The 25847-nt window shown below is 44.4% G+C and overlaps 1 protein-coding gene across 6 annotated transcripts in view; it reads right to left on the reverse strand.

Annotated features, from left to right (window-relative positions):
* LOC112252175 (unconventional myosin-IXb) overlaps positions 1 to 25847 on the reverse strand; it is a 119042-nt gene that overhangs the window by 40269 nt on the left and 52926 nt on the right. For 4 of the 6 annotated variants that reach the window (XM_024423180.2, XM_024423181.2, XM_024423183.2 and 1 more), the window contains exons 3-22: positions 22929 to 23023; positions 17335 to 17397; positions 16423 to 16522; positions 15932 to 16032; positions 15498 to 15627; positions 14871 to 14960; positions 13638 to 13754; positions 13229 to 13363; positions 9178 to 9299; positions 8808 to 8949; positions 6566 to 6761; positions 6190 to 6265; positions 3214 to 3327; positions 2083 to 2122; positions 1744 to 1866; positions 1549 to 1629; positions 1350 to 1460; positions 872 to 997; positions 640 to 789; positions 242 to 399 (exon numbers count right to left, since the gene is read on the reverse strand). In XM_024423180.2, coding sequence (XP_024278948.1) covers positions 242 to 399; positions 640 to 789; positions 872 to 997; positions 1350 to 1460; positions 1549 to 1629; positions 1744 to 1866; positions 2083 to 2122; positions 3214 to 3327; positions 6190 to 6265; positions 6566 to 6761; positions 8808 to 8949; positions 9178 to 9299; positions 13229 to 13363; positions 13638 to 13754; positions 14871 to 14960; positions 15498 to 15627; positions 15932 to 16032; positions 16423 to 16522; positions 17335 to 17397; positions 22929 to 23023 — 2270 coding nt within the window. Of the gene's footprint in view, positions 1 to 241; positions 400 to 639; positions 790 to 871; positions 998 to 1349; positions 1461 to 1548; positions 1630 to 1743; positions 1867 to 2082; positions 2123 to 3213; positions 3328 to 6189; positions 6266 to 6565; positions 6762 to 8807; positions 8950 to 9177; positions 9300 to 13228; positions 13364 to 13637; positions 13755 to 14870; positions 14961 to 15497; positions 15628 to 15931; positions 16076 to 16422; positions 16523 to 17334; positions 17398 to 22928; positions 23024 to 25847 lie in introns of those variants that run through there. The other 2 variants (XM_042323044.1, XM_024423182.2) reach the window with 2 other exon arrangements.

Raw genomic sequence — 25847 nt, forward strand, 5'->3', positions numbered from 1 at the left:
CTTTTAATCATATGTGTTATTTGTTTGTACCTCGGAGGAACACTTTGGACACAAGCGTTTTGATTAAAACTTTTAAGTGCTATCCTCTGGGTCTACATTGTACATTTTGTTGTATATTATCTTTAACCCAAATAAATTCAATTCAACTAAGTCAGTGTTTACCGGTAACTCAAGGCATTTCACACTTTATAAATACTACACTAAGCAATGCATGTATTTCAGTGGTGTGGCCTTGCTGTACCTCCTCCGTGCGGAGTGTCCTCTGGCCAGAGCCTGGATCTTCAAAATACTGGTATGCCTGCGAAGGTACTCTGACCTCTGTCTGGAGCCCTTCCACACAGCCTGGATCAGCGTGGCTGCCTGACACTGCTGTTCCGTACGGCGTCTACGCCACGCATGCTGTGAGGGATGAACGCGGGCAAGAACAAATTATTACCCTGACATATATTACCAAACAGAACTAATTTATTCCCCTTCTGCAGGAATATGATTGTCTCATAAAGGAAGGATATTGGTCAATTTCTATGTATTTCTTTGTAAGAAATAGATATTGAAAATACTATTTCTAGGCATTTTGTATGAGGAAAAGTCGCATCTTTGAGCTGACTTCTGTACAGGACGGGTTATCACACAGCTTACCTGGATCAAGATGGCCGCCTGTCTCATCTCCAGGAAGTACCTCCTCTCCAGGCGGGCCCTGAACCAGTACTGCAGGAAGATTATCTTACGCATCACGTCCTTGTGCAGTGTGTCCTGCAGCTGCTGACGCTCCAGCTCCTTCAGGTAAACCTGAGGATCGCAATTTAATTCAAGATAAAAGACAATTAAAATGTATTTCTGTGAGGAAATTGTGGAGGTGAGCTTGTCTTACCTTGGTTTTTCCTATCTGGTAAGTGGTGTGGTCGAGCGCCATCCTCTGGAACAGGGCCGAGATGTTCTCTGGCTTGGAGGCGGTAGCATTCTTGGGCAGCAACACTCGGAATTGCTCAATGAATTCCTACAGGGACACATTTATAATAGCTATTTTGTTTTGACAGACATTGCTCAATAAAAATGTTCCTTCTAACATGCAAGAATTAAAGAATATATTTCACGGAGGACCGAGTGTCTGCGGGTTTTTGCTCCTCCCTTGCAATTAGTAAGGAACTCCCCTCACCGTGTTGTCTAAGGCTTAATTGAAAGGAAAAATCTAAAACCTGCAGACACTCGGCCCTCCGTGGAATGAGTTTGACAACCCTGATATAAAGCAATTATTTTCATTGGTAAACAATGAATGTCAAGTATCAACAACAGTTATTGTTTCAGACATTGCTTCTGGCTGTCTGAGTTATTAAAGAGGTGCAGTGTACCTGGAATGTGTACTTGGCTCCATAGCCAGACCTCCGGATGCGAACCGTTTCTAGCATGCCGGTGTAGTGCAGCTGCTGCAGCACCAGGGTCTCGTTCAGACACATCTCCTTCTGCACACACACAGATACACAGCACATCATTAGAGGGACTCATCATTATCATCTTGGTTGTACATAATAGAAAAAAAAGGGCCGTTACCTTCTCAGAGTTGGAGCGAATACAGCGGATGAAGAAGGGTTCTGCTCTGCCCAAAGTCTCCAGCAGTTTAGTCAGTGAGGTCTGTCAATGTAAAAAGGATTTCATTTCAATGAGACTAACTTCAATAAAGTCCTGCATCTGCATCGTATGTTAGTGGCTGTCTGGCTGCTGTATTTGATGGAGAGATCAGCTGACCTGGAACTGAGCACTAATGCTGGGAGTCTTCTTCTTCTTGTTGAGGTGCAGCAGAGACTTGGCGGTGCGGTCGTGGAGGGTTCGACCCACAATGAACTTCAGGGAGCGAGAGTCCAACAGGCTCTAAGGAACAGCATCAACATCACAGAGTTCTAAACGTCTGCAGACACCACCTCAGTGTAGCTGATACTCTCAAATTATTAAAATGTTATATTTTGAAACATTTATATTAGATAATTTAGTGATCAAGATCTGAGATAATGAAGAAATACAAATAATTTCAGGTGGTCGGAGGTATGTACGTACGTAGCTGGCGTATGTATGATACTGTAAGTTTACCTTAGGTATGATCTGTTTCTGCTTGGCATTCTTGTTTTTCCTGTAGGAGAGGGAGAGGTTAGTGAGACGGGCTCAGCACAGCGATGTCGCTGAGGAGGTCTAGTGGTTGGGGGTGAGCCGTGTTGTTAGTATGGCGAGTCATTCTCAGTCAATGAGGCGTGAGGGCTTGCACCTGGAGTATGGGTGGGATGACGGATGAACAGACACACGGATGGGACACACAGACACAATTACCCAGCCAAATAATCAGACAGCCTGGATGAGACCGATAGGATACCTGTTCCTCCAGCTATCTTGTTTTCATCATATAAGCCTTGGATTTATAGTGGAACTGTTGCCATGTGGCAACAAAATGATTTCAGCCTTGGGTTTATTACAGTGTGTAATTTGTGCGGTCAACACTGCACAGACATTTTTCGAGGGAGACTCAACCGAATGCCTTAGTTTGGTTTCTTCACTGTGTTAAATACTTGTATATGTTATACCCATCAGCCATAGTTCTATATAAGTTAAAACAAGCTATGATTTCCAACAACTTTTGGGTTCTTTCAGACTTCACATTCTTAAACAGTTTAATCTAGAAGCCAATGCATTCATGTGAGTAATGTTTGTTCATGCAGCAGCTGTGCTATTGAGGCCATCATTGCATCCTCAGCTTTCCTCAAGTCCTCTGTATCTCCATTATAGCCCATATGAGCAACAGCCTCGCTGCATTACAATATCAGCCTCATGCTAATCAAAATCAAATTGGAAGCCAGTCTCTATGGGCTTTGCAGTCCACTATCACGAGCAGACTAGTGTTGTTTGCAGCCATCTGCAAATAACTAGGATTCATGTTTTTCCATGAGGTTTGGTCTCAAAACAGCCAATTACCCAGCCTGTGTCTTAAACTGTCTGTCACGTGTTGAGCGTGAGAGATTAGGAATTATGTCTTCTAGCCGAATACATAATTCTGTTTCCAGTTTTGGACTAGGATTTATTTTTTCTTAGTCAAATCAGGTGTGCTAGTACTGGCCTGGAACAAAGATTTGCAACTAAGGGGATGCCTCAGCCCCCAGGAGGACTGAGGTTGAGCACTGTTAAAGCTGGGTTAGACCACGGTAGGCCAAGCTGAAGGGGCTAGAGACTCACTGAAGGAGGTGTCGAGGGAACCGGAGCCGACCCCAGGACTGCAGCAGTTTGCGAGGGTCCTCACCGTCCAGCTGCAAGTCCTTAATGGAGCTGATTATCTGGGCATGCATGTCCCTGAATCAACCCAGCAAGGGCCACAGTGGGTGAGGAGGATGGAGGGTAAGAGACAGTGGGAGGAGACGGGAAGGGGTGTTGGGCATGGGGCATAAGGGGAGGACAGGGGGGGATAGAAACACCGCTGTCAGGACACCTCAAAAGACAGAAAACACCCCACCACCAAAGAGCCTGCTTCCCAAGAGAAACACACCAACAAACCAGTTAGAGATCTGAAGTTGAGATCATGTAAAACTGGTGTTTAATGCTGCTTCAGTTCAGACCATCCAGCCATGGCTAAAGCAGAGTGTAGAAAGACAGAGGTTGTGTTCTCTCACACCATACTCCTGTAAGTAAGTACTGTGAGCATGCATTCCTGAATCAAAGCTTCACTGGTTGATGTATTTTATCCATGCTGGTGTTACACTGCTGTGGATTAGAATTGGTCATTGGACTGGTGTTATACTGGTGGTGAATAGGGGAGACGGTTGTTGTTAAGAGGGCATATTGGCCATATATCACAAACCCCTGAGTTGCTGTATTGACATTATAAACAGGTTACCAATGTAATTATAGCAATAAAAATACATGTTTTGTCAAACCTGTGGTATACAGTCTGATATACCACAGCTGACAGCCAATCAGCATTCAGGGCTCGAACAATGCAGTTTATAATACTCTACTTACATCTGATCAATAAACCAAAAGGAGGTCAGGCAGGAAGGGCTGGGCCGTAAGTAAACGGTACCATAGACAAACTAGCCCATAAAAGCCCTGACCTCTTCATTATTTTCAGGCCTGAAGGAACCAGATAGGTGGAAGCATAATGGAGGAGCCTCCCCTAAGCTTATTGAAAGCCTAGGTGGAGCTATCACCATATTGGTTACACCTATCAGATCTATAATAACACATAAGGGGTAGGGCCTAACGATGGTGCTAGGGGTGGCGTTTTGCTTACTGCTCAGTTCCTCTCTGAGAATGCTCATATTAAAACAGGGGATTTTGGTCCATTTAGACACTACAATTATGTTATCCTCAAACTTTCTCCAAAGGAAATTGTTTATTACATATCCTCTCTCATCACAACTACTCCAGGACATGAGATGTGTAGTACTTTCCCTGACCTGATTCATGTACCAAATTTTACTACAACTATGTATTAGTGTGCACATGTTCTTAATGCTGTACTATCATATATTAGTGTGCACAGCCTTGCCAGTTTCTTCCCAGTAGTAGCACTAACACCTTTCTGTGTTCTACACTAACCATAATAAACCTGGATGAAAAGGCAGATTACCATGGCTGAGAGAGGGAGAGAAACGGAGAGTGAGAAAGGGGGGGAAAATAGAGGAGAGAAAGGAGGAAGAGAATAAGAACAAGATGCAGCCTGTCGATGATTAGGAAGGACAATGTTTGCAGTGTTTGAGATGTTTCTATTAAGTTTATTTCTGTAGTCTGGCTGCTTTTCTTTCCTGACTAAAGAAATATATGCCTGCTGCAAACCGTCATGAAGTAACCCCCCACCCCACCCCCACATTTTGTTTTTTCCCCTAGCATTTCACAGCTGGCTCAAATAACCAACCCATCATCGAGCTTTGATTATTTGAATCAGCTGTGTAGTGCTATGGCAAAAAATAGCTTGTGAAGATGTCTTTGATGGCCTCTAGGGGGCACTTGTCAGAGTGATCAATTTTTTTTTACCTTTATTTAACTAGGCAAGTCAGTTAAGAACAAATTCTTATTTTCAATGACAGCCTAGGAACAGTGGGTTAACTGCCTGTTCAGGGGCAGAACGACAGATTTCTACCTTGTCAGCTCGGGGATTTGAACTTGCAACCTTTTGGTTACTAGTCCAATGCTTTAACCACTAGGCTACCCTGCCACTAGGCTACCTATGCTGTCTGTGGAGGGGAGAGAACAGCACTCGGGGTTACCCAGGGGCAGGGGAAACAATACAGAGGGCAGGATGAGATGAAGGATTCTTTCCACCGTAGAGATACATATAATTCCATTTCTATGGATTTGACTAAACTGACATACAAGAGACCAGGAAGCACACAAGCCAACTGTTTCAATAGTTTCATCCAGTTCCAATTACTAGAGGCTTAGGGGGAGTTCCATTTGTCTCCCAGAACAGATACCTTTCCTGAAGAATCTTGTGATTTTTAAGATATTACCGTCTGAGTCTTCTTCATGTCATCCTAGGTGCAGGGACACTGGATAAATCCACTGTACGGATGCTCACCCTGTCATTTGTCATCTTTGAGACAAACGGATTTCTTAAAAGACCTATACAAATACAATTTGATTGATTGACTGATTATCCAATCCTCAACTTGTTCTCCATGAGGAACCTCAACAAGGCAAAGTGATTTAAATGATTCTGGTTAATCCCAAATACAATCTTGCATATTTATGGTATAGATTAATTAGACGACTTGGCCTTGGATCAAGTTAGTAGGATTGTGCTTTTAAAGTGGATTTCTGATGGAAGAATAGTCCTTGGGGTTTAGCTCCACACTGGTAGATTGTAACCACTGAATTCCTGCCTATCTGCAGTGTACCTCAGGGGACAGAGACCCATCTGTCAATCACATGACATCACACCCAAAACAACAGTGGAGGAGAGGAAGAAGGCCCGATACCCAGCCCTCCCATAATAGGTCTCAAGATCCACACGAACATACTATGTAGTATGCATGGCTTGGGCCAGGAGTTATTCCTGCATGCTTGACCTGAACAGGAAAATGAAACAGGCAGGCCATAGGGCCAATGCATCACTTCTTAAGTGGGTTGGAAGTGTGGATACTGGGACAAGTGCAGTTTACCTTCTTCCCTGTGTGCCCCTCAGTCAGAGAGCTATGTGGTGGATCTGGGTCTTACCTGTACATTCTCTCTACAGGCGTGTTAGACCTCTGCAGCTCCCCCAAAGGAGTCCTGGAAGTAGGGCGCTGCACACCTGTTGAACAAACACAGACAAGCACCCGCACACAGACAGGAACACAGACAAACATAACATTAGATGCCTGAAGGCTCTATGAGGACAGAAGACTGGTCCCCATGACTACTGCTTGTCAAATGAATAAAAATAATCCAGTTGAGTTCTTTCAGAGGCCAACTCCCTGTTTAGTATTTCATTGATTTAATTTAACAAGACACTTTTCTCATCTAGTCAACACACAAATAGACTGGCAGATTGAGGCTTAAGGGGAAAAAAAATTGAAATTCAAGGATATATATATATATATATATATTCTACCTGCGTTCTTGGCGGCCCAGCGGCGTCCAGCCTCGTTGAAGGAAGCCATGCCTCTGATGGTGGCTCGCAGGATGCCCCAGCGGAACATGGCCACCGGGTCCATCCCAATCAGCTGACGCACATAGGCCCGGTCACTGCTCCGCAGCAGAGCCACGATGTCTGGACGCATGTGGTCTGTGTTCTTCTCCCGGAAGTCCTGCCAAGAAGAGTCATAGGAGTGGGTTCGCATGCCGAGGTCGTTTTAGACCCGCCAAGAAAGACGCCGTTTGTCATCAGTTTGACCACTCGGAGGCTCCTGAGTGGTGCAGCGGTCTAGGGCACTGCATCTCAGTGCAGAGGTGTACCTACAGTCCCTGGTTCAAATCCAGGCTGTATCACATCCGGCCGCAATTGGCCCAGCATCATCCGGGTTGGGCCGGGGTAAGCCGTCATTGTAAATAAGACTTTGTTCTTAACTGCCTTGCCTCGTTAAGTGAAGGTTAAATCAAATAAAAATGAATAGTGGAATCTTTGTCATGAATGAGTGAGAACGTTCTGAACAACAATAATAATGCTGTCAATAACAATGAAGAGCTACACAAATACAAGAAACCTCCCTCAACCCCCTAGACATTACAGTTGAAGTCGGAAGTTTACATACACTGAGTCATTAAAACTAGTTTTTCAACCACTCCACAAATTTCTTGTTAACAAACTATAGTTTTGGCAAGTCGGTTAGGACATCTACTTTGTGCAAGACAAGTAATTTCTCCAACAATTGTTAAGACAGATTATTTCACTTATATTTCACTGTATCACAAATCCAGTGGGTCAGAAGTTACATGCACTAAGTTGACTGTGCCTTTATACAGCTTGGAAAATTCCAGAAATTATGTCATGGCTTTAGAAGCTTCTGATAGGCTAATTGACATAATTTGAGTCAATTGGAGGTGTGCCGGTGGATGTATATCAAGGTCTACCTTCAAATCGGTGCCTCTTTGCTTGACATCATGAGAAAATCAAAAGAAATCAGCCAAGACCTCAGAAAAAAATGGTTCATCCTTGGGAGCAATTTTCAAACGCCTGAAGGTACCGCGTTCATCTGTACAAACAATAGTACGCAGGTATAAACACCATGGGACCACACAGCCGTCATACCGCTCGGGAAGAAGACTTGTTCTGTCTCCTAGAGAAGAACGTACTTTGGTGCGAAAAGTGCAAATAAATCCCGGAACAGCAGCAAAGGACCTTGTGAAGATGCTGGAGGAAACAGGTACAAAAGTATTTTTATCCACAGTAAACGAGTCGAATATCGACATCACCTGAAAAGGCCGCTCAGCAAGGATGAAGCCACTGCTCCAAAACCGCCATAAAAAGCCAGACTATGGTTTGCAACTGCACATGGGGACAAAGATTGTACTTTTTGGAGAAATGTCCTCTGGTCTAATGAAGCAAAAATAGAACTGTTTGGCCATAATGACCATAATTGCCAAAGAACACCATCACAATTTTGAAGCATGGGGGTGGCTGCATCATATTGTGGGGGTGCTTTGCTGCAGGAGGGACTGGTGCACTTCACAAAATAGATGGCATCATGAGGAGGACAATTATGTGGATATATTGACGCAACATCTCAAGACATCAGTCAGGAAGTTGAAGCTTGGTCGCAAATGAGTCTTCCAAATGGACAATGACCCAAAGCATACTTCCAAAGTTGTGGCAAAATGGCTTAAGGACAACAAAGTCAAAGTATTGAAGGGGCCATCAGAAAGCCCTGACCTCAATCCTATAGAAGATCTGTGGGCAGAACTGAAAAAGCGTGTGCGAGCAAAGAGGCCTACAAACCTGACTTCGTTACACCAGCTCTGTCAGGAGCAATGGGCCAAAACTCACCCAACTTATTGTGAGAAGCTTGTAGAAGGATACCTGTAACGTTTGACCCAAGATAAACAATTTAAAGGCAATGCTACCAAATACTAATTGAGTGTATGTAAACCTCTGACCCACTCGGGAATGTGATGAAAGAAATAAAAGCTGAAATAAATAATTATTTCTATTATTCTGACATTTCACATTCTTAAAATAAAGTGGTGATCCTAACTGACCTAAGACAGGGAATTTTTACCAGGATTAAATGTCAGGAATTGTGAAAAACTGAGTTAAATGTATTTGGCTAAGGTGTAAACTTCCGACTTCAACTGTACATGATAGTAAACAGGGAGCCTGTGACTGTGTTTGGGGGTGGATGTTCATTCATCCCTACCTTGATCTGGTACTTGACCTTCCCAGCGAAGTGTCGGATGACGAAGGCAGGCTCCATGACAGGCGTGGGCACAAAGTACTTCTTCCCCTGGTGCTGCTGCTTGAACTTGGCCAGCAGGGTCTCGTCAGTGGCACGGGGGAAACTGGAGAGCGAGAGGAGGAGAGAGAAAGTGAGTGAAGGGGGAAAGAGAATAAAGTGATAGATTCACCACTTTTCTTTCATCAAACATGTAAATATACTGTCAATCATAGCAAAGTAATGAACACTATCTTTAAGTTGCAGTAATTAAAAAACAAAACAACATATGGAATGTAAGTGCACCATCTCTTTAATGGAATATGTATATTTTTGAAAGACTTGAAGTCCTTACTTGCTCTCCTCATCCAGTAGGTACAGGAGTCCAGTGGGCTTCTTGCTGATGAGGTGGATGCAGCCCACGTTGTCTGTGTAGTCTATGTTGTGCCAGGTGATGCCCTCCGCCTGGTACTCCTCCTGTAATGGACAAACAGGCTTACAGTTAGGGACGACATAGGATCCATCAGGGCTGTTATACTGTCCTTATGGAGAGCCACCATAGAAATACAATGACATAGAATCTACACTACATGACCAAAAGTATGTGGACAGCTGCTCGTCAAACATCTCATTCCAAAATCATGAGAATTAATATGGAGTTGGTCCCCCTTTGCTGCTATAACAGCCTATCCTCTTCTGGGAAAGCTTTCCACTATATGTTGGAACATTGCTGCAGGGACTTGCTTCCATTCAGCCACAAGAGCATTAGTGAGGTCAGGCACTGATGTTGGGCGATTAGTCCCGGCACGCTGTCTGCGTTCCAATTCAACCAAATCAAATTTTTCAAATCAAATCAAATTTTATTTGTCACATACACATGGTTAGCAGATGTTAATGCGAGTGTAGCGAAATGCTTGTGCTTCTAGTTCCGACAATGCAGACATAACCAACAAGTACTCTAACTAACAATTCCAAAACTACTGTCTTATACACAGTGTAAGGGGATAAAGAATATGTACATAAAGATATATGAATGAGTGATGGTACAGAGCAGCATAGGCAAGATACAGTAGATGGTAACGAGTACAGTATATACATATGAGATGAGTATGTAAACAAAGTGGCATAGTTAAAGTGGCTAGTGATACATGTATTACATAAGGATGCAGTAGATGATATAGAGTACAGTATATACATATGCATATGAGATGAATAATGTAGGGTATGTAACATTATATTAGGTAGCATTGTTTAAAGTGGCTAGTGATATATTTTACATCATTTCCCATCAATTCCCATTATTAAAGTGGCTGGAGTTGAGTCAGTGTCAGTGTCAGTGTGTTGGCAGCAGCCACTCAATGTTAGTGGTGGCTGTTTAACAGTCTGATGGCCTTGAGATAGAAGCTGTTTTTCAGTCTCTCGGTTCCAGCTTTGATGCACCTGTACTGACCTCGCCTTCTGGATGATAGCGGGGTGAACAGGCAGTGGCTCGGGTGGTTGTTGTCCTTGATGATCTTTATGGCCTTCCTGTAACATCGGGTGGTGTAGGTGTCCTGGAGGGCAGGTAGTTTGCCCCCGGTGATGCGTTGTGCAGACCTCACTACCCTCTGGAGAGCCTTACGGTTGTGGGCGGAGCAGTTGCCGTACCAGGCGGTGATGCAGCCCGCCAGGATGCTCTCGATTGTGCATCTATAGAAGTTTGTGAGTGCTTTTGGTGACAAGCCGAATTTCTTCAGCCTCCTGAGGTTGAAGAGGCGCTGCTGCGCCTTCTTCACGATGCTGTCTGTGTGAGTGAACCAATTCAGTTTGTCTGTGATGTGTATGCCGAGGAACTTAAAACTTGCTACCCTCTCCACTACTGTTCCATCGATGTGGATAGGGGGTGTTCCCTCTGCTGTTTCCTGAAGTCCACAATCATCTCCTTAGTTTTGTTGACGTTGAGTGTGAGGTTATTTTCCTGACACCACACTCCGAGGGCCCTCACCTCCTCCCTGTAGGCCGTCGTCGTTGTTGGTAATCAAGCCTACCACTGTTGTGTCGTCCGCAAACTTGATGATTGAGTTGGAGGCGTGCATGGCCACGCAGTCGTGGGTGAACAGGGAGTACAGGAGAGGGCTCAGAACGCACCCTTGTGGAGCCCCAGTGTTGAGGATCAGCGGGGTGGAGATGTTGTTGCCTACCCTCACCACCTGGGGGCGGCCCGTCAGGAAGTCCAGTACCCAGTTGCACAGGGCGGGGTCGAGACCCAGGGTCTCGAGCTTGATGACGAGCTTGGAGGGTACTATGGTGTTGAATGCCGAGCTGTAGTCAATGAACAGCATTCTCACATAGGTATTCCTCTTGTCCAGATGGGTTAGGGCAGTGTGGTTGAGATTGCATCATCTGTGGACCTATTTGGGCGGTAAGCAAATTGGAGTGGGTCTAGGGTGTCAGGTAGGGTGGAGGTGATATGGTCCTTGACTAGTCTCTCAAAGCACTTCATGATGACGGAAGTGAGTGCTACGGGCGGTAGTCGTTTAGCTCAGTTACCTTAACTTTCTTGGGAACAGGAACAATGGTGGCCCTCTTGAAGCATGTGGGAACAGCAGACTGGTATAGGGATTGATTGAATATGTCCGTAAACACACCGGCCAGCTGGTCTGCGCATGCTCTGAGGGCGCGGCTGGGGATGCCGTCTGGGCCTGCAGCCTTGCGAGGGTTAACACGTTTAAATGTCTTACTCACCTCGGCTGCAGTGAAGGAGAGTCCGCATGTTTTCGTTGCAGGCCGTGTCAGTGGCACTGTATTGTCCTCAAAGCGGGCAAAAAGTTATTTAGTCTGCCTGGGAGCAAGACATCCTGGTCCGTGACTGGGCTGGTTTTCTTCTTGTAGTCCGTGATTGACTGTAGACCCTGCCACATACCTCTTGTGTCTGAGCCGTTGAATTGAGATTCTACTTTGTCTCTGTACTGGCGCTTAGCTTGTTTGATAGCCTTGCAGAGGGAATAGCTGCATTGTTTGTATTCGGTCATGTTACCAGTCACCTTGCCCTGATTAAAAGCAGTGGTTCGCGCTTTCAGTTTCACGCGAATGCTGCCATCAATCCACGGGTTCTGGTTAGGGAATGTTTTAATCGTTGCTATGGGAACGACATCAACGCACGTTCTAATGAACTCACACACCGAATCAGCGTATTCGTCAATGTTGTTATCTGACGCAATACGAAACATCTCCCAGTCCACGTGATGGAAGCAGTCTTGGAGTGTGGAATCAGCTTGGTCAGACCAGCGTTGAACAGACCTCAGCGTGGGAGCTTCTTTTTTTAGTTTCTGTCTATAGGCAGGGATCAACAAAATGGAGTCGTGGTCAGCTTTTCCGAAAGGAGGGCGGGGCAGGGCCTTATATGCGTCGCGGAAGTTAGAGTAACAATGATCCAAGGTTTTTCCACCCCTGGTTGCGCAATCGATATGTTGATAAAATTTAGGGAATCTTGTTTTCAGATTAGCCTTGTTAAAATCCCCAGCTACAATGAATGCAGCCTCCGGATATATGGATTCCAGTTTGCAAAGAGTCAAATAAAGTTCGTTCAGAGCCATAGATGTGTCTGCTTGGGGGGGGATATATACGGCTGTGATTATAATCGAAGAGAATTCTCTTGGTAGATAATGTGGTCGACATTTGATTGTGAGGAATTCTAAATCAGGTGAACAGAAGGATTTGAGTTCCTGTATGTTTCTTTCATCACACCATGTCTCGTTAGCCATAAGGCATACTAAAGGTGTTTGACGGGGTTGAGGTCAGGGCCCTGTACAGGCCAGTCAAGTTTTCCACACCGATCTCAACAAAACATTTCTGTATGGACCTCGCTTTGTGCACATGGCATTGTCATGCTGAAACAGGAAAGGGCCTTCCCCGAACAGTTGCCACAAAGTTGGAAGCACATAATCGTCTAGAATGTCATTGTATGCTGTATTGTTAAGATTTCCCTCCAGGGGAACTAATGGACCAAGCCGGAACCATGAAAAACAGCCCCAGGAAATTATTCCTCCTCGCACCCGTTCAGTGAGCTTGTGTGGCCAACCACTTTGCTGCTGAGCCGTTGTTGCTCCTAGATGTTTCCATTTCACAATAACAGCACTTACAGTTGACCGGGGAAGCTGTAGCAGCACAGAAATTTGACAAAATGACTTGTTAGAAAGGTCACATCCTATGGTGGTGCCACATTGAAAGTCACTAAGCTCTTCAATAAGGCCGTTCTACTGTCAATGTTTGTCTATGGAGAATGCATGGCTGTATGCTTGATTTAATATACCTGTCAGCAACAAGTGTTGCTGAAATAGCCAAATCAATGCATTTGAAGGGGTGTCCGCATATACTATATATACACAAAAGTATTTATATATGAGAGGCAGCCAGGGCGAACTCACCTGCTCTAGTTTGAAGATATGCTGGTTGAAGTAATACTGAAGCTGCTCGTTGGCATAGTTGATGCAAAACTGCTCAAAACTGTTGGTCTCAAAGTCCTCAAAGCCAAATATATCTAGGACCCCTATAGACAAACACTGGCACAGACCAAATCATACAGTAGGTCAGTCAGAAATGTAGATAAGTTGTTAATGGCTTCACAATGTCACTTGTATCATACTAGAGCTTTGGCAAGGTCTTTTAAAAAAAAGTTTAATAAATGAATTGCTTAATAATATTTTTTTTTACTTCAAGTTATTTGTGGGGCATTAGGAAAGGTCGACATGTCTGTCCCGGACTAAACATTGGAGAGGGGAAACTCTCAGCTGCATTCCTATGTGCATGCATGTGTGTGTGTTATCGCTCTCTTACTGGGACAGATTCCTCCATGTCTTTCTTGTTGAGCAGTGCGTGATTGATGCGCAGGACAATCCAGTCAAACAGGGCGCTGTACAGAGACTTGGCCATGGAGTCTCTCGCTGTGATGGCCTGAGAGACAGACAGAGATTAGGAGTGAATGGAAAGACATACCGAAGAAGGGAGAAGAGAGAGAAGAGAAGAGAGAAGACCAACCGACCGCCGGAGAAGACCGCCCGACCGTCGGAGAAGACCGACGGACCAGACAGCCGGCAAAGACCGCCGGACCGGACAGACGGAGAAGACCGACGGGCCGGACAAGACAGACGGAGAAGACCGGCCGGACAAGACAGACGGAGAAGACCTGCCGGACAAGACAGACGGAGAAGACCTGCCGGACAAGACAGACGGACCGACAAGACGGACAAGACCGCCGGACCGACAAGACGGACGGACCGACAAGACGGAGAAGACCGCCGGACAAGACAGACGGACCGACAAGACAGACGGACCGACAAGACAGACGGACCGACAAGACAGACGGACCGACAAGACAGACGGACCGACAAGACAAGACCGGACCGACAAGACGGACAAGACCGCCGGACCGACAAGACGGACAAGACCGCCGGACCGACAAGACAGACGGACGGACAAGACCGCCGGACCGACAAGACAGACGGACGGACAAGACAGACAAGACAGACGGACGGACAAGACAGACGGACCGACAAGACGGACAAGACCGCCAGACCGACAAGACGGACAAGACCGCCGGACCGACAAGACGGACAAGACCGCCGGACCGACAAGATGGACAAGACCGCCGGACAAGACAGACGGACAAGACAGACGGACGGACAAGACAGACGGACGGACAAGACGGACAAGACCGCCGGACCGACAAGACGGACCGACAAGACGGAGAAGACCGCCGGACAAGACAGACGGAGAAGACCGACCGGACAAGACAGACGGACCGACAAGACAGACGGACCGACAAGACAGACGGACCGACAAGACAGACGGACCGACAAGACAGACGGACCGACAAGACGGACAAGACCACCGGACCGACAAGACGGACAAGACAGACGGACCGACAAGACAGACGGACGGACAAGACAGACAGACAGAGAAGACCGACACAGGGAAATAGAAAAGACCAATACGTGACACACAACTAGCCGGGGGAATAAACCCATCAAGATAATGATAGGCCTTAAAGACCGGTGGTTGGTTGCCTACCTCACTGTGGCTGTAGGGCAGAATCAGCTTGTCATTGACTGTCACCGTTTTCCTCTTTGTCAGCGCCTCCACCAGCAACTCCTCTTTCACCTGGGAGGTCACACACAATTCTCAAGACTTGCAACATTATCGGGGACGGACAAAATAAACATGGATTTAGTGGCGAGTAGGCTTCCTGTATAATCATTAGGGAATAACCATCTTCACTGGACAATAATAGAATATATTCACTGTTTGGGATGTTAGTCATGATGAAACCTATACCTAGCCACATGTTTAGGTTATTACAATGCTTTCAACCTCAAATAACCTAATTAGATCACTAATACTCCTAGGCCTGTTTTTCTCAAAGTGTTTCAGAGTAGGAGTGCTGATCTAGGATCACTTTTTCCTTTTAGATCATAATGAATAACACAGGGGGACCGGATCGTAGATCAGCATTCCTACCCTGACTGAGATACTTTGTGAATGCAGGCCCTGATTCAGCTCATCATAAAGACCTTCATTAGCTTAATCAGAAGTGTTAGTACATGGTCGGGACAAAAGGAATTGGTCCCTCCAGGACCCAGAGTAAAGACTAATGGTTGATTGGGGTGTAGACTACAACAGCAGACCAGACATTATTACCTTGAGCAGGTCTGAGAGGGTAGCCAGGACCTCCGGGGGTCCCACGTCCAGCCCCTCGTCTCGGCCTGTAGATTTCCTCCTGTACGTCACGTTGCCCAGGTACAAGATGGCCGACAGCACAGAGAAGATCCTACAGCGGACAGACAAGGGATACAATCATCATACCATAGAATCAAAATGAATAGAACATTATTTTCCATTGTTTCATATCACTGCCAACTACTGTGACTACTGCCCCAGAGGAAAGGGTTTAATGGCAGTGCTTGCAGAGGATCCAAGTAATACAAACTGACTACAGTATGCAAATATATGTATGACCTACTGTATTTGACAAACGTATAGGCAGCCATTTAAGGAATCGAATGGTGTGTAAGGGATAGACGTTAACTCAGTGGTGTAGATTCACGGCCCATGACCAGGGCATGTCCACTCACTGTTTCTTAGTAGCAGACAGGAATCCGACCATCTCCATGGCCTGCTGAAGCCTCTCAAAGTCATGGCACAGGTCTTCCTCATCTTCTATCTTAAAATATTGCTGCAGATAGATAGGTAGATATGTGCACTGCATGTTAATGAACCTATGGGCAGAGAACAGAGCATATGCAGGCCATTCACTGCATGACAATGACTCTGCATACCAGGTTTACTAGCACTGAATCCGACGGGGAATGTTACCTTGAGCCAGTTCAAATACAGAGATTATTAAGACACACACACAACCCATGAATAGAATGAGAGTCAGGGTACAAGGGAATGTACACTAAATGAATGTAGCCAAGGGCATCTGCTAAAAGAAGATAATGAAGCTAATGTACACAAGCAAACACAGCAGAATATCTGTCAAGGGCACCTAAGGTACTAGCTAATGGGGATGTGGTTCTTTCTTGCAGGGGGAATGTACAGTAAGTGTGTGTGTGTACAGTACCTGCTTGAGGTAGAGGTAATCTTCAGGCTGCAGCAGTTTGAACTCCTTGCGCTCCTCCTCTGACGCTCCCACCAGCAGATAGTAAAACACATGGTAGTTCCTAAAGGGACACAGAACAATGTAACGGTGTGTTTGGTTTGTGGATACAGTGTGATTTTTGCATTTGTTATTTGTTTGCTTTTGTTATAAGCTTATGTATTTTTAGCTGGCAAGAATAAATCATACATTCATTTAAAAGGCGATTTTTGGTTTTAAATGTTGGAATACAGACCATCAAAAGTCAACACTGTGGCAGTATTAGTTACCCTGACCCAACATTGACTGTGTATATAACGTGCCAGTTTAGTAATGAGCGTGAATGCTGCTGTCAGTTTTTCCATTCTTGTTATCAGACGGCCGGCCAGCTTGCATTGTTGCAAAACCACACAGGCGTGAGTTTTCATGTTTACTTCTGAGAATCTCACTGACATCACAGGCAGACATAATGAAAACAGAAGCTAATTTCAACAGACAAGTTGGTATACGAGTAACAACAGGACTAATCCATTATCATATAATAATAGAACTCTGACACATACCTAGTGAGTAATAACATGAAGAATAGGGTTAATGATATGTACAGGCTATGACAACCCCACCCAGGGCATTTGAAGTAGAAACAGTAGGACTACAGTGCTTATAAAAAAATTATCAATTAAATATGTATTCATCAAAAAAATAAGTATCATCTCCCATATTGATCACAACTCTTTGGCACATATTCAGGCTAGGTAAAAAGTTAGTTCTGAGAGTCACTCTTGGAAATGGTTTCTTTCTGAATATCAAAAGGCACCAGGGGGAAGCTCTCTGTTTCTACAGAGGGCCTCCACAGGTCATTGAGGGTCAAAGGTAACCCCTGCTGTTGCCCTTTACCTCTCATTATTCTCTCTGGAGACCAGACGAGACTTCTCCAGGAGATACTTCTCCACGATGGCTCTAAGAACAAGAGAGAGAGAGAAAACATAAATCAAGTGACACTGAAGTTAGTTTGGTCCTTTCACTTGGCTGTGAAGTGTGTCTGGTGAGGGTCTTTTGTGTGTGTGTGTGTGTGAGTGAGAGAGAGGGAGAGAGGTGGTAGTGACTGAGGAGGAGGGGAATCATGAACAGTTGAACTAAGAGTCTAGATATGGACGGCATCAATCTGATGTACACAGTGACATGGTAATCTTAATGTGCAACAACAGCCACTACGATCAACAGTTTAAACAGAGACAATTGCATTTTTACGTAGGCATGTCTGACAAAAACAACATTTAAGCTAATCTTTCATTTTGTTGAAACTAAGAATAGAGGGCCGATGGCTGTTGTGTGTATTTTAACACCGGAAGCTCAGGCAGGGAGGGAGACCAGTGGCCTTTGCTGAGCATGGAAACTTCACTAGCTGTCCTTTGCGTCTCTATAGAGAGCTGATCTAATAGAAAAATAAGCAGAGCCAGGCGGGGAATACTGGAGTCCATCCACAAGTCACACCCAGAGACACACACAGAGAGACACATTTACAACAACACACATTTGACATTTTAGTCATTTAGCAGACGCCCTGATCCAGAGTGACTTAAAGGAGAAATTAGGGTTAAGTGCCTTGCTCATGGTCACAGACAGATTTCTCACCTAGTTGGCTCGGGATTCAAACCAGTGACCTTTCGGTTACTGGCCCAATGCTCCTGCCACCCCAGGATAGCTGCCACACAAAGAGAGAGACCGATACACAAATAGGAGGATGTAACTTTGTCGCTAGTCAAGTCTTAAAGGGTCCATGCAACTGGTATTCCCATGCTATTCTGTTACATTGAGAAAGGCCATCTCCCATCCCAGTGAGACCCTGTAACCAGCCAGGCAGAGTGTAATGTAGTGAATGAAAACACCCTGCCAGTGCAGTGCTGAGCACGTCCCAGGGCTTCCCTTGGTAATCTCCTCTATAGAGCGGCCTTGGCTGCTCCACAGCAAGCTTTTGTACAGCAGAATGTCAGCACTGTCCTGCTGTAATCAATGGCTTCTGACTGACAGACACTCTGCTACAAGCATAACAAGCTCAACCATCACTAGTACAGCTCATCCACTGAAGTCTCAACAGCTCTTATTCAATTACTTTCTCCCCTCTCAAACTAAGCAATTCAATATAAAACGATGAGTCCCTGTTTTAAGACCTTCTAATCAGGTTGGGAATAACTGGCCCTGTCTGTATAGTAGAGTAAGCTCATGTCGAACAGAGGCCAAAGGATCACTCATAGGGTTGCAAAGGGTCGGAAACTTTCCCATGGGAGGTTAAGCTCTAGAATTTAAGGAATTCTGCTTAAATTAATCAAAAAAGTTAGATGGCTTATAACAGTGAACCTTTTTTGTGGGGATACATGTAAGGCAATGTATTGTGGCATATATTGTTTAAACTATCCCATAGTCAATGGAATTGCAACCCTCTGCATGCACAGTGCACTCTTCCATCACATGTACAGCTGATTCTCAAGATCTTGCACACTAATGAGATGCTATTGAGCCCACACTACTACACTGTCCGAGCCAAGGACTACATGCTTTCTGGTAAGTTTTGATTACAATACTAGGTGGAGTGAATATATTTTTTTCTGCTAGTTAGTTTTTGCTACCATGTGGGTTTTTAGCTTGCCTGGGCCTGCTAACTGAGTGCTAATTCACCTGCTTCCATACATGTTTCATTTTAAAACATTTATCTAACAAAGGAGTTGTTTAATCTAACTACTTAACTATTTATCTGTACATGGAATTGTACTTGTTTGTATTTTTTACTATTTTTTTCTCATCTTTACAGGAAAATGCCACAGGCACTATCTGATGTGTGGAGACATTTCACTGCAGCTAATGTAGAAGGAAAAGCTGTGTACATTTGCAAATACTGTCCCAAATCATATGTGAAGAATGCAACAAAGATGCAGAATCATCTGGCCAAGTGCATAAAGTTCCCTCAGAACTTATAACAAGCAACCTGACAAAAGTTCCTCATCATTTTCACCTCGAATAGAGGTGATCGGACACCTTATCGATAGCAACAGCTCATGGTCCTCCTGGAATCAGAAGCCTTTTTGACTCAATGGAGGAACGTAGTCAGAGAAATGCTGATGAATGTCTTGCCCGAACTGTGTATGCAACTGGTTCATCTCTGATGCTCACAGGCAATGTGTATTGGAAGAGATGTCTGAATGTTCTTTGCCCAGCATACACCCCTCCAACCAGAAGTGCTTTATCTACTAATTTGCTGGATGTAAAGTTCAAGTGAAGGTCAAGCAAATCATAGAGAAAGCAGACTGTGTTGCAATCATCTCTGATGGGTGGTCAAATGTTCGTGGGCAAGGAATAATTAACTACATCATCTCCACCCCTCAACCAGCATTCTACAATAGCACAGACACAAGGGACAACAGACACACCGGTCTCTTCATTGCGGATGAGCTAAAGGCAGTCAATGACCTTGGACCACAGAAGGTATTTGCACTGGTGACAGACAATGCTGTGAACATGAAGGCTGCTTGGTCTAAAGTGGAGGAGTCCTACCCTCACATCACACCCATTGGCTGTGCTGCTCATGCATTGAATCTGCTCCTCAAAGATATCATGGCACTGAAAACAATGGATACACTCTCCAAGAGAGCCAAGGAAATGGTTAGGTATGTGAAGGGTCATCAAGTTATAGCAGAAATCTACCTCACCAAGCAAAGTGAGAAGAATAAGAGCACCACATTGAAGCTGCCCAGCAACACCCATTGGGGTGGTGCTGTCAATGTTTGACAGTCTCCTGGAGGGGAGGGAGTCTTTGCAAGGAATTGTCATATCACAGTCTGCCGATATGGACAGTCCCATCAAGAGGATCCTCCTGGAAAATGTATTTTGGGAGAGAGTGGTAAGCAGCCTGAAACCTACAGCAGTAGACATTGCACGGATTGAGGGAGACAATGTCATCCTGTCTGATGTTCAGACTCTGCTTGCAGATGTAAGAGAAGAAATCCGTACTCCCCTGCCCACTTCACTGTTGCTCCAAGCAGAGGAAACTGCGGTTCTGAAAAACATCAAAAAGCATGAAGACTTCTGCCTGAAGCCCATCTACGTCGCAACGTACATGTTGGACCCCAAGTATGCTGGCAAGAGCATCCTGTCTGGTGCAGAGATCAACAAGGCCTATGGTGTCATCACTACCGTGTCTCACCACCTTGGGCCTGGATGAGGGCAAGGTTCTTGGCAGTCTGGCGAAGTACACTTCCAAGCAAAGGCTTTGGGATGGAGATACAATATGGTAGTCGTGCCAACATATCTCATCAGCCACCTGGTAGAAGGGACTTTGTGGATCTGAGGCTCTTTCCCCTGTTGCCTCCATCATCCTCCAAATCCCACCAACATCAGCTGCCTCAGAGCGCAACTGATCTTTGTTTGGGAACACACACACCAAAGCACCCAACAGGCTGACCAATACAAGGGCTGAACATTTTTTGGACATCTGGGGAAATTTGAGGCTTTTTGAGCCATCCTCAACAAGGTTGGAAAGTGACAGTGAAGATGAGGCGTCAGAGTCTGATGTTCAAGAGGTGGACATTGAGGAGGTCCAGGGAGAAGACATGGAAGCCTGAGAGGAAGACAACCAAAGCTTTAGTATCTAGACTATAATTTTACAGCTGTATGTTGAAAATGTTTTTGGGAGATGCGATGGATCATTGGGTATCATGCAATACTCCCTTTTGTTGTTCAGTGAAATCGTCCCATGTGAAGAGTCAACTCATTTAATTAAAGTTCAAATCGTAACTAAATAGTTTTTAAAATTTCTATTGGAAGGATTTAATCATTTGCAATTATTTCTACTTATGATAAGGTAAAAGATTTATGTTTCTGTCTCCAAATTATATGGTAAATATATCCAATGCAAAAAACAGCTACATTTAAATGGTATTAATATTCTTTTGCATTTATTTCCGTTAATTCCCATATATTCCCGTTAATTCCCACCTCTAAATATTCCCCAAAATGTGCAACCCTAGTCACTCATGTTTCATTTAAGTGATAATGCCCGAGAAGCCAGTGTTTGGAGGATATATTGGCATGGGTGTTCTTTTCAGGCCGGCAAACCGTGCCAATATATCCACCAAACAACGGCTTCGAGGGCATTATCACTTTCATACAACGGGTTACCAACATATCCAAATAATGATTAAAATATTTCATTATTCATAAAAATTCTAGGGTTGCTATCCAAGCCGGCTGGTCATTCGTTTTATTGGTTCGGTTGCCAGAGACGCGACCAGGTCGTTCAGTCTTTTTGTTCTGTATCTATGGACATCGTTCGCTCCAAATGTTCCATTGCCATACTGGCTGGCCACATTCTTATCCCTTGCTTGCTGGCTAGCCAACTACGACTAACTTAGTCAGGTCAAACAGTACAGACAGAATAACAGTAGATGCATTTGTTTAATCCGTTTTCTAGTGACATTTATTTGGATACATCCATAACAATGTGCTAATGAGGTGCGGTTTCACCTGGCATAGAAAATGTGCTCAATCATCAGGACAGTGTTGTTCAGAGGAGCTAGCCAACAAAACAGCTAACACAATCACTTCAAACGGAATCTGTAAAGACTGCAAACTAGCTGCACTTCGTTTTACTGTTTTTAAAAAATTGACATTTATTTGTATATATTCATAAACATTATGCCAGCTGATTCATGATTTCGACTGGCTGAGAGACGCTGCCTGCCTCTGTCCCGACCCCTACATTTTCATTACTATTGGACAGTTGAAGATGGCATTTTAACATTAAAATGATGTTGCAAATGTCGGACAGGCAGACAGCAAGGTTTCTACAAATCTCCGTTGTGGAAAACTAAATGTTTGTCTAAGAGAAAATGTCTAGATGCTTTTTATAGTGGAGATCAAGTGTACAACTTCCCTGCCTGGGCTGATGAGACAGTGGATTGCGCAGTCAGATGGAACAGAGTAAATAGGCATTTCGGCGTCATAGATTTAGCAGGTGGTAACTTGTGGAATAGACACCGGCTAGAATGCGCTTTTAACCAATCAGCATTCAGGATTAGATCCACCCGTTTAATAATTTGATATTGGTGCTTTGTTAAACTTTACGATAAGTGCTCCCTTCCTCTGTTAGACAGAAAATGACAGGGCATGTGATGAAACTGCAGGCAGTAACCAGAGAGATTGTAGGCAGAGAGAGGAAGGAGGCTGTGCTATAACGTGGTTAGGGCTTCAGGCCTCAGAGGTATCACAACAGAAAGAAACACACTACAGTGCTTCTCACGAGCCTTATATGGTATGATGGAAGTCACCGTGGCTGTGTCTGCAGAAACAGTGGCTGTGTCTGCAGAAACAGTGGCTGTGTCTGCAGAAACTGGCTCAGGAACATCCACCAGGGATGGAGTGTGTGTTTACAGGCTAAGTCGGAAAGGAGGATTGAGTGTTATCACAACACACAGTGTGGGCCAGCGGCCAGTACTCACCCTCTCACCACCCCACTCTCCAGGTAGTTGACCTGGATGAACTTCCCAAAGCGGCTGGAGTTGTTGTTGTGAGCCGTCTTGGCATTCCCAAATGCCTAGTAAAGAGGAGGGGGGAAGAGGTTACATTCACTGTGTGAACCATAAAGTGATTATACAGTTACGAAATAGGAATAACTACACTTGTGCTAATACTGGGGCTGTTCAACACCACAGCTACCCCAGTCCAGAAGTTAACACTAGATGAAAACAGCACCCTTCTTTCTCTCCCTGCCTCACTCACCCCCTCTCTTTCCCTCATTACTCCCTCCATTCTACTCTCTTGCAGAAGTCCAGGGGGTGACACTAGGCCAGTGTGATTGATGGGGGCCTCCTGCGAGGAGCCTGTGTTAGGTCCAGAGAACTAGTCTCCCTCAGGCTACAGTCATCCCCAGCCAGGGGCACACACCCAGCCCTGCCACCAGTCTGAATGGATAGCTCGCACACACACACACACGCGCAAAAGGCAGCCACGGGGGAAGTTGACTCTATACATCTTAAATAGGAGCCACATCCTGCGAGGATCATCAGTTGCCGTCACAATGTGATAAATTTGTGGTTGAGCTGATTTAAGCGGGGGGGGTCACAGAGGGGGTCTAAATTAACTTATGGGCAGGGGGTGGTATTTTCACCTCCGGATGAAAAGCGTACCCAAATTAAACTGCCTGCTACTCAGGCCCATAAGCTAGGATATGCATATAATTAGTAGATTTGGATAGAAAACACTATAGAAAACACTAAAGTTTCCAAAACTGTTAAAATAATGTCTGTGAGTATAACAGAACTGTAATGGCAGGAAAAAACCCTAGGAAAATCCAACCAGGAAATACTATTATACTATACTAGCCTATCCACCATACAAAGACTTAGGACCCAGTTCACGATCACTATGGCTTCATCAACATGTGCCCAGTCTTCAGGCATTGTTTCAGGCATTTACTCTGAAAAATGTGGGAGTAACACTGCTTTCAATGAGAGGACAGTGGACATTTCCAGACATGAACAAAGCACGTGATCGGGAGCGCGCATTTCTTGTTTACCTTTTCCATTGACGAAGCTTTTTTCAGGTTGAAATATTGATTATTTATGACAAAAACAACCTGAGGGTTGATTTTAAACATTGTTTGACATGTTTCTACAATCTTTTATTGTACTTTTTGGATTTTTCGTCTTGGTGTTGAGTGCGCATTGTTCCTTTGGATTTCTGAACTAAACACACCAACAAAACGGAGGTATTTGGCCATAAAGATGAACTTTATCGAACAAAGCGAACATTTGTTGTCTGACATGGAGACCTGGGAGTGCCACCAGATAAAGATCAAAGTGATTATTTTAATGCTATTTCTGACTTTTGTGACACTCACCTTGGTTGGAAAATGGCTATATGGGTTACTCGCAAAGTGTGGTTTCGCTGTAAAGCCTTTTAATATCTGACACAACAGTTGCATTAAGGAGAAGTTCTGTATTCGTATGTTTAACACTTGTATCTTTTATCAATGTTTATGATGAGTATTTCTGTTATTTGATGTGGCTCTCTGCACTTTCACCGGATGTTTGTTTGAGACAATGCATTTCTGAACATAACACACCAATTTCAAATGAGGTTTTTGGACATAAACACACATTTATTGTGTAACATGAAGTCCTGTGAGTGCCATCTGATGAAGATCAAAGGTTAGTGATTAATTTAATCGCTATTTCTGACTTTTGTGAGCCCTAGCCTTGGCTGGAAAATGGCTGTATGGTTTTCTGTGACTAGGTGCTGACCTAACAATCATTTGGTGAGCTTTCCCCGTAAAGCCTATTTGAAATCAGACACTGTGGCTGGATTTACAAGAAGTTTATCTTTAAAATGGTGTAAAATACTTGTATGTTTGAGGAATTTTAATTATGGGATTTCTGTTTTGAATTTGGCGCCCTGCAATTTCACTGGCTGTTGTTGAGCTAGCTTCCCACTTGTACCAGAGACGTTAAGAATCCTTACAGTGAACTGTTGAACTATTTCCGCTGTTCCAAGACTGTCTGTCCTGGTATTATTCCCTCTACCTACTGCTCTTTGTGTTCTCAATTGATGAGCAGATTTACACTCACTATAACAATTTACGCTCCAGGATGAGTGCTGCTTGAAGAATTGTAAACTGAATACATTTTTGAGGTCTCAAAAAAAAAAAGGTTAAACTTGATAAAAAGTAACTTCAAAATGCAAGGTAATGTAAGAGTGAGAGACAGGAGTTGACTGAGGAGAAGACTGAAAAGCCTGGCTGAAACATAATCAGTGAATGAAATATGTGGTTTAACATGGACCTGTTGTAACATTTAGACTCCTCCTTTCCAGAGCTGGGGCTCACCTCAGGAGAATGTGTACACGCTAGTGTGTGTGTGCGAGTTGTTTACTGGGGGGGGTGATAAAATTGACTCTGGGCCAGGATAAATCCTCTTGAACCTACCCATCCCGGATCCGGGAGCGTAATCATCGCCTGAAACTAATTAGCATAACGCAGCGGACATAAATATCCCTAGAAAATGTTCCTATTCATGAAAATCACAAATGAAATATATTGAGACACAGCTTAGCCTTTTGTTAATCACACTGTCATCTCAGATGTTCAAAATATGCTTTACAGCCAACGCTAGACAAGCATTTGTGTAAGTTTATCATGGCCTAGCATAGCATTATGCCCTGCTAGGAGCAGGCAACATTTCACGAAAATAAGAAAAGCAATCAAATTAAATAATTTACCTTTGAAGAACTTCAGATGTTTTCACTCACGAGACTCCCAGTTAGATAGCAAATGTTCCTTTTTTCCAAAAATATAATTTTGTAGGTGAAATAGCTCCGTTTGTTCTTCACGTTTGGCTGAGAAATCGATCACTACAACGTCA

This window comes from Oncorhynchus tshawytscha, linkage group LG06 (assembly GCF_018296145.1).
Source record: "Oncorhynchus tshawytscha isolate Ot180627B linkage group LG06, Otsh_v2.0, whole genome shotgun sequence".
NCBI lineage: Eukaryota > Metazoa > Chordata > Actinopteri > Salmoniformes > Salmonidae > Oncorhynchus > Oncorhynchus tshawytscha.